General features: G+C 42.7%; 1 protein-coding gene across 6 annotated transcripts in view; it reads left to right on the plus strand.

Moving 5' to 3' along the window:
- Nucleotides 1–14294, plus strand: part of EGFLAM (EGF like, fibronectin type III and laminin G domains) — a 123446-nt gene extending 109152 nt beyond the window's left edge. For 3 of the 6 annotated variants that reach the window (XM_065047596.1, XM_065047592.1, XM_065047593.1), the window contains exons 18-24: nt 2387–2567; nt 5222–5245; nt 7565–7643; nt 8515–8658; nt 11270–11353; nt 12419–12522; nt 13085–14294. In XM_065047596.1, the coding sequence (XP_064903668.1) occupies nt 2387–2567; nt 5222–5245; nt 7565–7643; nt 8515–8658; nt 11270–11353; nt 12419–12522; nt 13085–13239 (771 nt within the window). In that variant the 3' untranslated portion in view covers nt 13240–14294. The remainder of the gene's footprint in view (nt 1–2386; nt 2568–5221; nt 5246–7564; nt 7644–8514; nt 8659–11269; nt 11354–12418; nt 12523–13084) is intronic. The other 3 variants (XM_065047597.1, XM_065047594.1, XM_065047595.1) reach the window with 1 other exon arrangement.
- The last annotated feature ends 464 nt before the right edge of the window (nt 14295–14758 follow it).

Genomic DNA, 14758 nt, shown 5'->3' on the forward strand with positions numbered 1-14758 from the left:
GATCTTTTTATTTTTGGCAGACATTAGGGATGATGTTCCAGTGGGGTCAACTGTGCATGGATGTGATTCTTTTCTGGAGAATAGATCAGTAAATTCGTAATAAGTCCTAATAAGTAATCAAAAGAAAGTTCAAACTTATCTAACATTTGCTTTCCATAAATTAGGCATACTTAAAATAATTTGGATAACGCTGAAAGGCTAGCCCTGAAAGAGTTTTAAATTAGTGGATTATTGCATCAAATTTATATAAAAACTAACAAAATTAATAGTGCATCTCAGAACAATTGATCAAGGGCAGAAAGGTAATCACAATTCAGTGTAAATGGTTTCATCACTTGGTCCAACATTTTTTACTATTTTTGTCAGCTGACTAGTAGAAAACGTGAATTTCAAGAAAACTGGAGGAGTGAGTAATAGTGATGGGAACAGGTCCATCACATTAATGTCTTTGGAAAGGTGGCTTGATTAAATGCAGTGCATTTTGGAGTGCAAGAGAGGAAGCCTAGGAGCAATTAACATAGTTCACACTTGCAAGGTAAAGGATTGTATCCCAGAGTACAGAGGCACTGATAAGGATTGGGAAATGCTGAGTATGATCTGATTACTTCTGTGATGTAGATAAGAAGATGGATTTACCTTCCCAGAGATGTGAATGAGATGTCAAGGAGCAGTATTTGCTTGTCTTTTGGGCACTAGTTGTCTGCTGTGTTCACACATAGTAGGATTTGGGTAATTGTATAGAAATAAAGCTACAAACATCAACAAGTACTGGAAAACATACTATGTATAGAACATATTTAGTTTACACAGGTAAGGTTAAGTGACTTTATTGTAGTCTGCTAGTTCCTACACGAGGGTGAGATTTCTTTGAGTACCTGGCTCCAAAATGATGCAGAGAAAGGCCAATGAGAAACAATGTCTGGAAGCTGAAGGTAAGTTTAAGTCTGGAAATAAGAGACACATTTTTAAGAGTGAGGGCTTGTTAACAGTTGGGACAATATATCCAGAAGTTAGAAAGAAGCTGAAAAGGTAGTGGATTCTTTGTTGATTCACCTTTATGATAGGACTGCATGTTTTTCTGCTGATAAACCTCTTTATTGCTGTTTCAAACTGAGTATACGGTTAATGCAATTTGTCCCTGCAATAGACCACCCCCTGGGGTACATTGTCTGAGTTATGGAGGAGCCAAAGTCACTGTTGCCATTCTTACTTCTGGCCTTAAATACATATTTTTTTTTGTGAAGATGGGCTTCTTATTTTGATTTGGCTGAGATCAGAAGCCATAGCTACATGTAATCTCTCTGCCAAGACAACAGCTGAGATATACAAATTATGGTTTGTGTTGGAAAACATATGTTGCTGTCACATTGGAAAAACCCCAATATTTAACAATTCTCTTCAGTTTATATGCAAATAATTTTGTGAAGTCATGTTTTTTCTCCATTCTTAACTCTCACTCTTTCTGGCAAGACGACATACCAGAAAGCAATAGAAAATGTGAAAAAGTTTAGTATTTCTGTTGTCAACATGCGTCTTCTGGGTGGTTTCCTAAGCTCAGAAACAGTACACAGCAGTACACATCTAATTTTACAGTCCTAGCTCACGGCTGTGCTACGAAGCTTTGCACTGGTATTCAGACACAACTGGTAAATCCTGCACAGCTTCACCCTGTGTGCGGGTTGATTAAGTCTGTGCCACAAAACACAAAAATTCATCTCCACTGGAAAACACTCATCACAAGATATATGCTTTGACCAAGTTTTGAGGCTTACCTTTGTCTGAAGTCTTTTAGAATCATAGAATCATAGAACCATTTCAGTTGGAAGAGACCTTCAGGATCATCGAGTCCAAGCATAACCTAACTCTAGCACTAAACCCTGTCCCTAAGAACCTTGTCTAAATGCCTTTTAAACACCTCCAGGGATGGTGACTCCACCACTTCCCTGGGCAGCCTGTTCCAATGCCCGACAACCCTTTCTGGGAAGAATTATTTCCTAATATCCAATCTAAACCTCCCCTGGTGCAACTTGAGGCCATTTCCTCTAGTCCTATCTCTTGGTACTTGGGAGAAGAGACCAACACTCTCCATGCTACAACCTCCTTTCAGGTAATTGTAGACAGTGATAAGGTCTCCCATCAACCTTCTTTTCTCCAGGCTGAACAGCCCCATTTCCCTCCGCTGCTCCTCATCAGACTTGTGCTCCAGACCCTTCAGCAACTTCATTACCCTTCTCTGCACTCTCTCTAGTACCTCAATGTCTTTCTTATGTTGAAGGGCCTAAAACTTTCAAGAAGTCTTCTGACTAGCACTGCAATACTGAAAATTTACTAGGTTTCAGCATGAATTTTTCCTTTTTTTTTTTTTTTTTTTTCTTTTAACACCTAGATTATCTTGAATGACCGGACAATTGATGTGAAACGTGATTTTACTTTTGGAGTCAACGTAGCAAATGCTGCCCACCCCTGCGTGAGCTCACCATGTGCAAATGGAGGCACCTGTGTTCCCAAGAAGGACAGCTATGAATGTGACTGTCCCCTGGGCTTCGATGGGCAACATTGCCAAAAAGGTAACAATGACTGCATTTAAATTCAGAGATCCAGGGTTGGTCACAAAAATAAGAGAGATTTAGCACCTACAACTGCTGTTGTACACATTTCTTGAAATAGAAACCAGAGCTCCCATTGCATCTGTGCACATCCCACTTATCCAGGGAAGAATTCATTTTGTTAGTTAGGAACATCATAACTGTTACCCCAGCACAGACCTGTGATCTATAGATAGCAGCCTGGTATCTGGTAGCTTGTGGTGGCCAACACTCAACACTTCATACACCTCCCTAATTATGCAGTGTTATACAAAGGGAGAATTCCTGGCAACGTCCTCCAGCCAGTGATTATGTTACATCCTGAAGCATGAGCATTGATAACCCTTGTAATTTTATACTCCCTAGGACTGTTCTCACATATAGAGAAAGGTCTAGTCCTTTTTTAGGCACTGACTACTCTGATGGTAATTTCACCATATGCAAAAACTGTGCCTTGATACATTAATGGAGACCACCAAGGAAGAAAACCTGCCCAAGTGCACATTATTCTTCTTTCCTCAGAGCTGCTGTAATAGTTCAAACTTTAGATTCAGGAAAGTGTTCAGATCGCGTGTTTAAAAGAAATGCACTTTAGGTTATTCCACTAGATGGAGATGTTTCCTTTCTGTCAGGCTTGTTCTTCAAGAATTCCTAAGGGAAGCATTTGTAATGTAACAGGAACTCAGAAGAGCTGACTGACATTATTGTCTTCACCCCCTCCTTCATTTCTCACAAACTTAAAAGTAGTGGTTTTGGTTGATGAATAGATTGGCCTTTTCTTCCAAAATATAAAATATCTTAGAACAAAACCATTTTATTAAAATACAATGCAATAAAGCCCTTTGCTTACGTTTTTGCGGTCTAACTAATAGTTGGAGCAACGTCATTTATTCTGGCTTCTCTGTGGGGAGGAGGCAGAATTAAAATTTTGGTTTTCTAGGTACGTGCAGGCTGCTAAATCCTGACTTTGAGATGGTATCTGCAGCAACACTGAGATCTCCACGGGGAGTTATAAAATCATAGAATCACAGAATGGTTTGGGCTAGAAGAGACCTTAAAGATCATCTAGTTCCAGCCCCCCTGCCATGGGCAGGGACACCTTTCACTAGACCAGGTTGCTCAAAGCTCTCTCCAGCCTGACCTTGAGCACTTCCAGGGATGGGACATCCAAAGCTTCTCTGGGCAGCCTGTGTCAGTGCCTCCCTACCCTCATGGTGAAGAATTTCTTCTTTAACCTAAATATCCCCTCCTTCAATTTAAAGCCATTACCCTTTGTCCTATCACTACATGCCCTGGTAAAAAGTCCCTCTCCAGGTTTCCTGCAGGTCACCTTTTGGTATTTGAAGGCTGCTTTAAGGTCTTCTGTCAAAACAGGTTAATACTTTGCAGCTTGGGTGTGTGGCTTCTGGCCTGTTCAATGAGCCTTGGCATGTTGGTTGGGCCTCAGCTCCTCACTGCTGGTCTGCTCCTGACCTGTGTTAATCCCCAAAGGCAGTGGGCTGAGCTGCCCACCACTGGAGCTGCCCAGTGGCACTGGGAGAGCTGCTGCTCAGCTGGTGTGCTGTTGCTCTCCTCCCTGTCATAACCTGAATGAGTGCCCAGGCTTGCAGAGACAGTCTGAAGGGCCTTTGGCTTAGGCTGGATCCTGGGTGTTGCTTCCTATGTGAATCCAACCTTAATTCGTTTTTAAGAGTGTCCAAAAGCACGAGTCATCTGTCTTCTGTTCCTGCTGCCTGTGACTGCTGTTCCTCAACGCCCCTCTGCATTTGAGCAGCCTCAGCTAGCACTGAAAATCCAAGTTTTTGCTGATGGATGCACAGAGAGCATGAATGTCCCTCCTTCCTTCCCCCTGAACGTCAGTCCAAGACAGCTCAGATAAACTTGTAGTAGATTTTTTAAAATAGTCCTCAGGTCACTTCAGTAGGGTGTAGGCCCAGTTAAGGCAGAATGCATGTGCGCGTCTGCTCTTCCGTCAGAACAGGGTTTTGGTTTGCATATCCAGAGGGTCTGTGACAGGCTGAAGGTGCTGTTTCCATCTTGTTTGCTGGTGGGCTTCTGTAATGCCATACTCTGAAAAACCAAAGTCCTTGTGAAGGACTGCACCTCATTCTCCAAAGTTATGCAACTTAAATGGTGTTATTATGAGGTATATGAGATATTGATCTATAACATAATGGCTCATTGGCTGAGGATTCAATAGAGTTTTTGCTGGCATTGCTGGGTTTTAAATCTTCTGTCCAAGCTGTGGGGAGGGTTAAAGGTATTTTTATACTTAGTTGTAAGATGGAGTGGAACAGAAGACTGTTGCTTTGCCCTCATTAGAGCAGATCCCCACAGAAACTGCGGACAGTTCCTGGGATTTGAAAACTAGGACTAGTAAAGGGTTTTGGTGCTGGTCGTGCCTGTCTACACCCTGCTGTGTTTTGACTGGGCAAATACAAATACTTGGGAAAACCACTAATAAAAGAGTGCTACCTTCATAGGTGGTTATAATTGCCTATGCAACAGGGAAGTAGGCATCACACATTTGCAGAAAGGTGGGCATGAAACTGGACAGTCATTGGAAAGGAAGCTTCTGTGCTATGGAAGAATAAAACCAGTATGTTCTTCTTTTGTTTTGTGCTGACTCACTGCAGAGTGTGGAAGCTACTGCCTAAACAGTAAGTACTGCAAATGATAAGAAAACTGCTCTGTCATTGTGTGTCTGTGCTTGCTCCAGCAAGCTGGATGCTGGATTTCTGTTCAGCCTGGCAAGCTTCGGTCAATAATCGAAAATATTTTCTGGGATTATACAGTACTTTCTTAAACCTTGTTCTGTTGATATTTTAAACTGTATCCAGAGCACCTGTCAAGTGCAGAGCAGTGGCTGTAGAGGTGGTCCCCACATTCACACAGCGGGGACAGGAGCTGGCTGAGTGCTTTGTAGGGGTAGGGCAGGCTTTCCTCCAGTTCAGACCTCACTCTCCCTTGTCATGAGAGCTTAGGTGCCTCTCCACCAAACTGCGACGAGCAGAGAGTGAAGTTGTTTAGTCCTTGATCTCCTTACTGACCCTGTTCCCCGCCTGTTGGAAAGACCCTACATGCATCAAGGGTGCTGCTAAAATGTACTTGGTTTTCTCTGGTCAAATTCCATGCAGCAAGTGAAGGGCATAAGAAAAAAACAAGCAGAGATAAATGCCCATCAAGCTCTGTAGAAGAAATCAAAGTGCTACAGCAAGGGCAAGGACACCTTCTCCTGCCAAAGGCAGACGCAGCGGGGCTCTGGGGCTGGTGTGGGATGTCATGGGGAAGAATGGCTCCTTTCACACTCCGCCACCATCCACTGTGGTCAGAGACTGCCCAGTGAATAAAGCATCAGACCCGGTGAGGAATGTCCTTGCTAGTGTAACATGACTTTTGCAATCTTCCAGTGATGCTGGCAGGCTGCAGGCTGGAGACCGCCTGTGGTGGTTTCTTTAGACACATTAGGCAGCTTTCCTGATTTCAGCACAGATGGAAACAGGCATTTGTCACTATCTAAAATTCTCAGTCTTGGCAACTGAAGCTAAATTTCATATTGCTGGTTTTGGCTGGCAGACTACACCAATTGTTGCATATCTATGTTACAGTGAGCTCTTAAAGCCAAGCCATTCTCTGCATTGCACAAAGAAAGCAAGCATCCATGCACTGAAAAGCTTGACATTTATATAGATGGGATTAGCTGTGAGTTGAAGGGATTAGTTCTCAGGAAGAAAGCTGGATGAAGGCAGCTATTTTAAGGAATTTATAAAACTAGCTTTTATTAATGCAGCAGTCAGTTATGAGTGTTCAGCAGCAAACTGTAGAATGTTCACTCAGAAGAAAATTTGCTCATGCCAGTGCTCATAGCCTACCAAAGTCTGTGTATCAGGGATGTTCAGTGATTTACATCACACATGTGAGTTATTTTGCTGAAGTTTCCTCCATTGGCAGTACTCCACCTCCAGGTCTGTTTGCGGTGCGTGCTGCCATCCCAGCAACTGTACACCACAGCTGTATCAGGAGCTGTGCCTAGAGAAATGGAAGAAGCTGTGTGGGGAACAATGGGGAGGCTCTGAGCAAAACACCCCCGAGGCAGCACTGCATGCAGCATGTCAAATACATGTGCCATGAGGCTTTGCAGCCTTTGACATACAGCCTTTAGCATAGTCTCATTTGCTTTTAATAGACCTAACATGATTAGGGGCACCCTGTATGGCCTCCCCAGAGTTAACCTTCCCCTGCACTACTCTCCAGGGGTAAGCCCTGTGTGGCAGCAGCTGCTCTGTGTAAAGTTACGTACCCTGAAGGAAAAAATGGGGAGCTCACAGGCTGCCTGTGCCGCTTCCCAACTTTGCTTTGCAGGGCTGAGAGGTCCCTGCACGTGCTCTCCACATGGTGCTCCATTAGGAGCTGTGGAGGAGTTTCTTAGACGAAGAACAAAGGGTGGTTAATGCATAAGATTTGGCAGGAGGGTGGCTTGAACCACACGGAGAATCAAGGGATGTGGAAACAGGAACAAAAATAAAATTTGCTACGTTTTCCCAATACTTCATGTTTTGCTGTGCTAACATTTATGGTGGGGCAATATGTTAGGCCTGTGGCACGAAGGCCATAAGTAGAGGGACTGCTAGCTGCTTAAACTGCCTTAACTACTGCCCTGACACTTAGATACAAACCGGCTGTGTGTTCAGCTCAGTTTTGTGCCACCAGCCGGTACCTACCATTGCAGAAGTGAATCAATAAAGTAGTTTTATCTCTTTTTTCTTCCATATACATGTAAGCTATCTGACAGACTTCTCTTTTCTTTGTTTTGTTTTGTTTTTGTTTTGTTTTGTTTTGTGTTTGTTGTTGTTTTTGGTTTTGTTTTTTGTGGTTTTTGGGGTTTTGTTTGTGGGGTTTGTTTTATTTGTTTGTTTTGTGGGTTTTTGTTGTTTTGTTTTGTTTTGTTTTGTTTGTTTGTTTGTTTATATGCTTTTCAGCCATCACAGAAGCAATTGAAATCCCACAGTTTATTGGTCGCAGCTACCTCACGTATGATAATCCAGATATCCTGAAAAGGTAATTTTTCTCCCGTAAACATAAATGATTGTGCTGTTTGTTCGCCATTGTAATGCTAGGAGCCTCACATGGATGTTGTGTATTTAGGTGTTTCAAGATATACTTGACATATTTCTGAATTTTAGGAAAAAATACTTTTTTGTGTGTGCATGCTTATGGTTTAGTTTGTTACAATATCTGGGCATCTTGCAACCTTTAGAGAAATGGCACGAACAGCATATGTCTGACACGGAGAAGGACTGGTGTGCTCTTTCTGAGAACAAAGAAAGATATACAGAGCCTGTATCTGTAGAGGAACTAAGGATTTTAGCCCCTTCTGTCCCCTAAAATGTAGGTCCTCAAACTTATTTTTGGCTGTTCTGTACCCTAGAAGATGCCCAAATTCCTGTAAATTTGTGTTATTTCAACAAATATGCCTGTATTTTAGCCACTGGCATATGGGAGGCTTTGCAGATATCCTCACCTGCAGCTTGGTACCTCTTCTCTACAAGGACTTTATGATTTGCCCTTATTATAGTTCTTCCACTGGCCTCTGAGGGTACCATCTACTAGACTTTCTCAAAATTTGCCTGCTGGACTGGATTTCACACTAGGTTTGAGGAGAAAAAGAATTTCTTCTTATTTGCATGAAGGAGCCCAGCAGCTATTGCATTTGGGATTCTGGACAGACAAGTTAAATTTCCTCACTCGAAAATGCTGGAAATGGGAATGTGAATCAGAGTCACTCACACATCAGCATGTAGGCAAGTTGTAAGACATTAACCAGCAAGACCAGTGGAGAAAAAATACCGCACCATCTTTTAGGTTTGTTTGAAAGAAGACTGTTCCAGTTAAATATTTTACTATTATTTCCTTCTTCTGCATTAAACAGGGTGTCAGGATCAAGAACAAATGTGTTCATGAGGTTTAAAACCACTATGAAGGAAGGTCTTTTGATGTGGAGAGGTGACAGCCCCATGCGACCTAACAGTGATTTCATTTCTCTAGGCCTTCAAGAAGGAGCATTAATATTCAGGTAAACTATCACTCCCTTATTTATGTTGCATGCAGTACACTCAAGGCTTGAAGGAGCTGCCACAATACAACCACTAGTCCTTCAGAATAGTGTGAGACAATTATATCCTCCAGGTTTTGTTCAGTGCTGTGTGCTGTTTTTCTCTGGGAAAGGTTGTGAGTTGAAGGGGTAATATGCTGCAAGCTTTGCATCATTCCCACCACCTCCGTCCCAGTTCTTAAAACATGAGATAGGTAGCATGGTTTTCTAAAAGCCACCCTATGAGGGTGCAAGTGCTGTCAGTGACTCCTCCATGCCTCTTGAAGCCCTTGCCATGTCAGTTAATTAGAGCAGATGCGTGGTTTGCAGAGAGAGCAGGGTTCAAGGAAGGAAATCTGCTGATGCCTGTGCTCCCCACAGGCTCAGTATTCAACCAATATCCATCTTTATCCATCCCACCTTCTCAAAACCCCGTGACACCAACAACACCCACAGAACCACTTGTTTGAGAAACAAATAATATTAGCATCAAAAAGCTGAAACTGGGGAGTGTTGGGAAATGGCTGAACTCATATTCTCTCCCTCCAGAATAATTTTTTTCCATGCAGATACTTGGGAGGACTCCTTGCAACTTTGTGCATGGTTCTTTTTGGGACTCCTTTTTGAAAGACCTTGTCTTTCCTCATGACAGCCTTTTCAGTTGTGTAATACAAATATGGAAACACCAAACTACAAATGCCATCATTATTATGGACTTTTGCGAGATATTGTTGATTAAATAACAAAGATCTTGTTAATCATTTAAGCTAATTTGAAGCTATCTTTTACTTGTTTGTTGTTTGCTACCTACCATGGACACACAGATGAAGTTGCACATTTCTGTTTAAATTCATTTCTTTAAAGCTTTTTTAAATGTGGTTTTCTGTGGTTAACTTTGCAAAAACTCTTAGCTTCCTTACCGACCCTGCAGAAATGGTGCATTTTTTAAACGTTTCTGAGAGAGACTGTCTTTCCAGAATGCTGAGTAGTGACTGGTCATTCTGTTCTGTCTCTTTTCTAGGCAAAGTGCATTTTTATTAGGGTTGTTGCTATCCCCAAAAGATGAAGATACACAGAGGTTTTAGGTTGAAACAGCCAATTTTTATTCAGGCATTTGTACCTTCCACACGCATTTAGGAAGGCACAAAAACTAAAATCCCAAATAAAAACTCTCATAGACACTTACTGCATACTGAAAGGAAGCACTGAAGAAGACTGAAAAAATAAAAGCAGGAAGAAAAGCATCATGTTCTTTCACAAAGATTGACCCTCATGCTACTTTTGTAACTTTTAGTCGGGTCAGGATAATATCCACAACCGTGAATTGATCAGAAATATTTTCTTGCAACACAAAATTAGATAATCTGTGCTCTGGTCCAGTTTAAAGTTAAAACCGCACCATTTCTTTCTCATTTCCTTTGGCCTAGCAGAGTAAATTCTATGTACAGTGCAGCTGCTGCTGCTAAGTCTTTCTGTTGCTCCCTGCTTCTGCAGAAGGTTCTGTCACTATTGTAGGGGATCCCCATTCGTTAGGGACATGAATCTCAATTTTGTAACCAAAGGTCTAACACTTGGACACAATCCTGAACACTCACATCCTTCTGGACCTTTCAATTGAGACTAGTATCTGCATCCTGAGGTAAAGGAGATGCTTGTTTGAGACTCACTGAAGCCTCTGGGCGAGCAGTGAAATTCAGAACAGCCATATTACTCTGTGCCGCTGACAACATGCTTTTCTCAAGCACCTAACCCTGGCCATGAACTTAATTCCTGGTTCAGTCTTTTCTGAAGAGACAATGACGTTTGCTCTAAACTCTCAAGCTCAGTACAGACAGAAGGCCAGCAGCTCAGGCTGGTTCATCCTGATTATTTAGGCATCTGAGCACCTAAAAGCTGGCTGTGTTGTGGCATCTACTTCACCTTTGTGAAGGTTGAACCAGGTTTCTGGGACCTAGAAATTAAGATGCCTGAAGTGTAAACATAATAAGAACACTATATCTGCTGAGTAATTCTAGTAGCAGCAAACACAAAGAAATAATCAGCACTGCAGCTGAAGCAGGGAACTTCATGATTATCTCTGCATTTATTTATTAGGCTTCATCCTTTCTAACATCACAGGTCTCAACCTTCCCTATAATTCAGATGATTTATAGTTCTGTTATAGGTCACATGTTTATTTCCTCTTGCAATAGTTTATTTAGTAACCATTATTCACAACCTCCCACTGCTCTCTCCCATTTGGCCAAAGGTCTGTAGGTCACTGACCTTCATAATCTCCTGTTTCTTGGAGGAACTGCCATGCAGAAGGGCCCTCCTTGCTCCCATGGGATAATGGTGATGGTAGCTACTCTGACCTGGGCAGGAAGGAGTTTTGCCTGTTCCTCTGCGAGCCTGACTTTGCAAAATAAGTGCATCACTGCTGGACTTACAAAGGATCCACTGGTTCCCCCCAAAATCTGAGCCGTAAGCTTTGCCTCTGGGGACTGAGCAGGTGAATAGGGCACAGAGTAAGGATGCCTGAGCAATTTGGCAGGAAGACAGTCTTTGCAAGGGAGGCAATAACATTTTTTTTTTTTTTTTTTTGTAATTGCAGCTACAATTTGGGCAGCGGCCTTGCTTCCATCATGGTGAATGGCTCTTTCAGTGATGGCCGGTGGCACAGAGTCAAGGCTGTTCGGTAAGCTGCCATGCTTCATCTGGGAGATGTTTTGGAGCCATCCTGCTGCTAAAGGTGCTGGCTGGTGCGTGTGGATGCTGGCTGGGTGTGAATCACTGTGGCTCCACACTCTCACATTGCTTAGGAGTTGAACTGTCAGCAACTTGGCTGTTTCAGGACGATAGACACAAAGATTATTGTATTAGAGTTGACAGTGCCAACTCTGAAACTCTGCACAGCTCAAGGCAGGCTGCCAAAGTCACACAGGGCTATTCTGGGCTGTGACAGACATTCTCTTAAACCCATACCATTTGGGTTAAGAGTATTTTTCTTTAATGTCTGCATTTTGAAATTCCCTAGTGAGCACTTTGTGGGCTGGCAGAAGCACTGGAACGCAGACCGTATATGCCTACTTCTTCTATTTGGAGGAGGTGCAGACATCTTGCAGTGTATATATAACTCATATTTATAACTCACTACCTCATGGGAGGCAAGTGTGCCCAGCAGGGAAAGCATGCGTCCCTCTCTTCATGGATGTCAGTTCCCTGGAAATCGCAGGCTAACATTAGCACAACTTGTCGCCAAATTCAGTGAGAAGTCCATCAAGTGGCTCTTCTGTTAATGCAATTATTTACCATATATAAAATGAAAGTGGCATAAACGCTCTAGTAAGAAACAAAACTGCTAATAAATATGTTCTGCTTTAGCTTGCCTATTTCTTCCCTTCTGTTGAAGCTTCTGCTGTTTACTTTTTATATTACATTTGATTTTTTAACATGTTAGAACCTGTGCATCTTCTCCCCTAGCTCTGCAATTTACTTCTTTTCCATTTTTTTTTCCTCCTCTGCAAATATGTCCTCCAGCCTTTGTGGAACTCTGGCATCCTAGCCCTTGGATATTAAACACCCTGTAGGGTCTGAATTGCTGTAGCACACTGCTGCTGTCCAGCATCAGTCCCAAGCCTTCGCCATGAACCCTTCTGAACACTCTGTCTCCACGCTCTCCTGGTGAGGGGGAGATGCTGCTGCTTCTCCTCCTGCCCAGTTGTATGCTGGACACATGAGAGCAGTTTGTTTTTCCTTTCAGGGATGGACAGTCTGGCAAAGTAACTGTGGATGATTATGGTGCCAGGACTGGTAAATCCCCTGGGAAGATGAGGCAGCTAAACATTAACGGAGACCTCTATGTAGGTGAGTGCTCACCGTTCCTGTTCAGGACCCATGTGCATTTTTGTTTGAGAGATTGGCTGCAAGGCAGGGCACCCCAGCTCCATCCACCTCAAGGTGAAGTCTTCATGTGTCAGCCTCTGGTCCTCCACAGCCTGGTTTTTGTGTGGAGGCCTCTCTGGGTGGGATGGGGGCAACTGCCATGAGAAGGGAGCAGCACCATGGGGCGCACTGTGGTAGGTACACACAGAAACAGGAAAAGTCATCTGCAAACTCTGCACCTTAGTGGGAATCTGGGCACAAGCTTATTCAGCTCTTAGTGAAGCTGTAATTTCTGCAATAAATAATTATCATCCTAGTTTATTATCTCCTGCTTATCCCCTCTGTACTTTCCAGTGTTTAAAAGCTGTATTAAAACAAAACAAAACAAAACAAAACAAAAAACAAAACACAGAACAATCTGTAAATTAAAATTCACTTCTGAGGTGTGCTAGGAAAGCTAATGGCATTACCAGGCGTGCAGTCTGCCAGGCTGGAGCAGACACCCATGTCCATGGAGAGCTTCTCATCGCTGCCTTTCCCACAGGTGGCATGAAGGAAATTGCCCTGCACACGAACAGGCAGTACCTGCGGGGCCTGGTGGGCTGCATCTCCCACTTCACGCTGTCAACTGATTACCACATCTCGCTGGTGGAGGATGCTGCTGATGGGAAGAACATCAACACATGTGGGACCAAGTGACAGGAGAGGAATCGTGGTGCTGAGGATGCATCATGTGCTTGTGTGTGTGGCTAAGCACGTGGCTGGCCTATGTTTGCCATCTGGGAAGGTGACAGAGCCAAAGGGACACCCCTTCACCCCCCCCAAAAAAGGAACATTTTTCCTCTCGTTTCTCTGCTGACCAAACCAAACTGAGTATTTTATGTAGGAGCCATCTCCTCTACCCATTAAGTGTTTAGTGGACACCAAAGTTTGTGCATCAGTGCAAATGGCAAAGAAAGGTGTGATGTTTTGAGTAGCTCAATGACTGTGTTGTGGTCCTTAGGTTGTCTTTTGTAACATCAGAGAAAGCAGTTGTGAAACACCTGCATTCATCCCACCCTGCAGTAGTATAATCACTGTGCTTTTCAATAAGTATGCCACCGGGCAGTGTACCTATGCATTCAAATCTATGTCCCAGAAGTATCAGTTCTCCTTACCATCTCTGATGTAGCTAAATTATGTTTGATCCAATGTAAATAACAGCTACAGTTACTGGTTTCAAAATAGTGTTGTTTGTTGAGAAGGAAAGTTCTTAAAGTCTACTTTTTTATGACAAGCAACCGAACCAATGAAACAATTTTGTAGAAGTAATTTTATATTTGTATATTTTTATAGCAGCAGGAACAGACTTGCTAACATGGTGTAACTTTTAACAGTTAGGTGTACTATACAATTAGCTCTTTGCATACTTTCCTTAAAATAGCAAAGTGACCTGTGGTTTAAATTTGTTATACAAGAAGCTTAATTTCTGTATTATACAGTTTTGATGGGGATATTTGTGCGTTGTGACCAGTTTTAAATCTGACTCTTTTTGTTTTGTAAATTTTGACAGTTTAAAATTGTACATTATGAAGCTTTCCTGGCTTAAACAGATTAAAAGATTAGGAAAAAAAAAAAGAGCAAATGGTTGCTACTGTGGTATTATAAATCACTACTTTTTTTTTTTTTTTTTTTTGAAAGCTGAGAAAAGGGATGTGCAAGAGATCTTGGAAGGTCATAGTCCTCTTAAAATAAAATGTTTTCTGGGCACTGGACCAATACTTATGCAACCTTGATTGCCAAACTGTAATTTAAGCAGACGAGCAGAGTGCTGTCAAGACACTAAGGAAGTGGTTCAGAATTTAATAGTCTGGAGGTTTTTCTTCCTTAACTCTTTGTTCAAAGTGGATCAATGAGCCATCATGGTGGGAGGGGAGAAAAGAGACTCACCACACAGTAGGGCGCCCCATAGCTTGCCAAGTGCAGGCAACAGAAGCATAAACCTCCTCAGCATCATAGGCTTGTCTGAAGGCCTAAGAGATGAAAGGACCTGATGTGGCAAAAGCAATGGAGATCAGGAGGTTTCTGCTGCATTTTTTTACTGTGGCCAGGGTGTTCTCAGCTCCCTGGGAGCCAAAGTTCCTGAGACTTGTCCTGACTACAGCTGACCTTGAGCAGCTGCAGGCTTGGCTGGAAAAACTAATAGTACTAGATAACAGCACATGCAAAATAAATGCCA

This window comes from Columba livia, chromosome Z (assembly GCF_036013475.1).
Source record: "Columba livia isolate bColLiv1 breed racing homer chromosome Z, bColLiv1.pat.W.v2, whole genome shotgun sequence".
Taxonomy (NCBI): Eukaryota; Metazoa; Chordata; class Aves; order Columbiformes; family Columbidae; genus Columba; species Columba livia.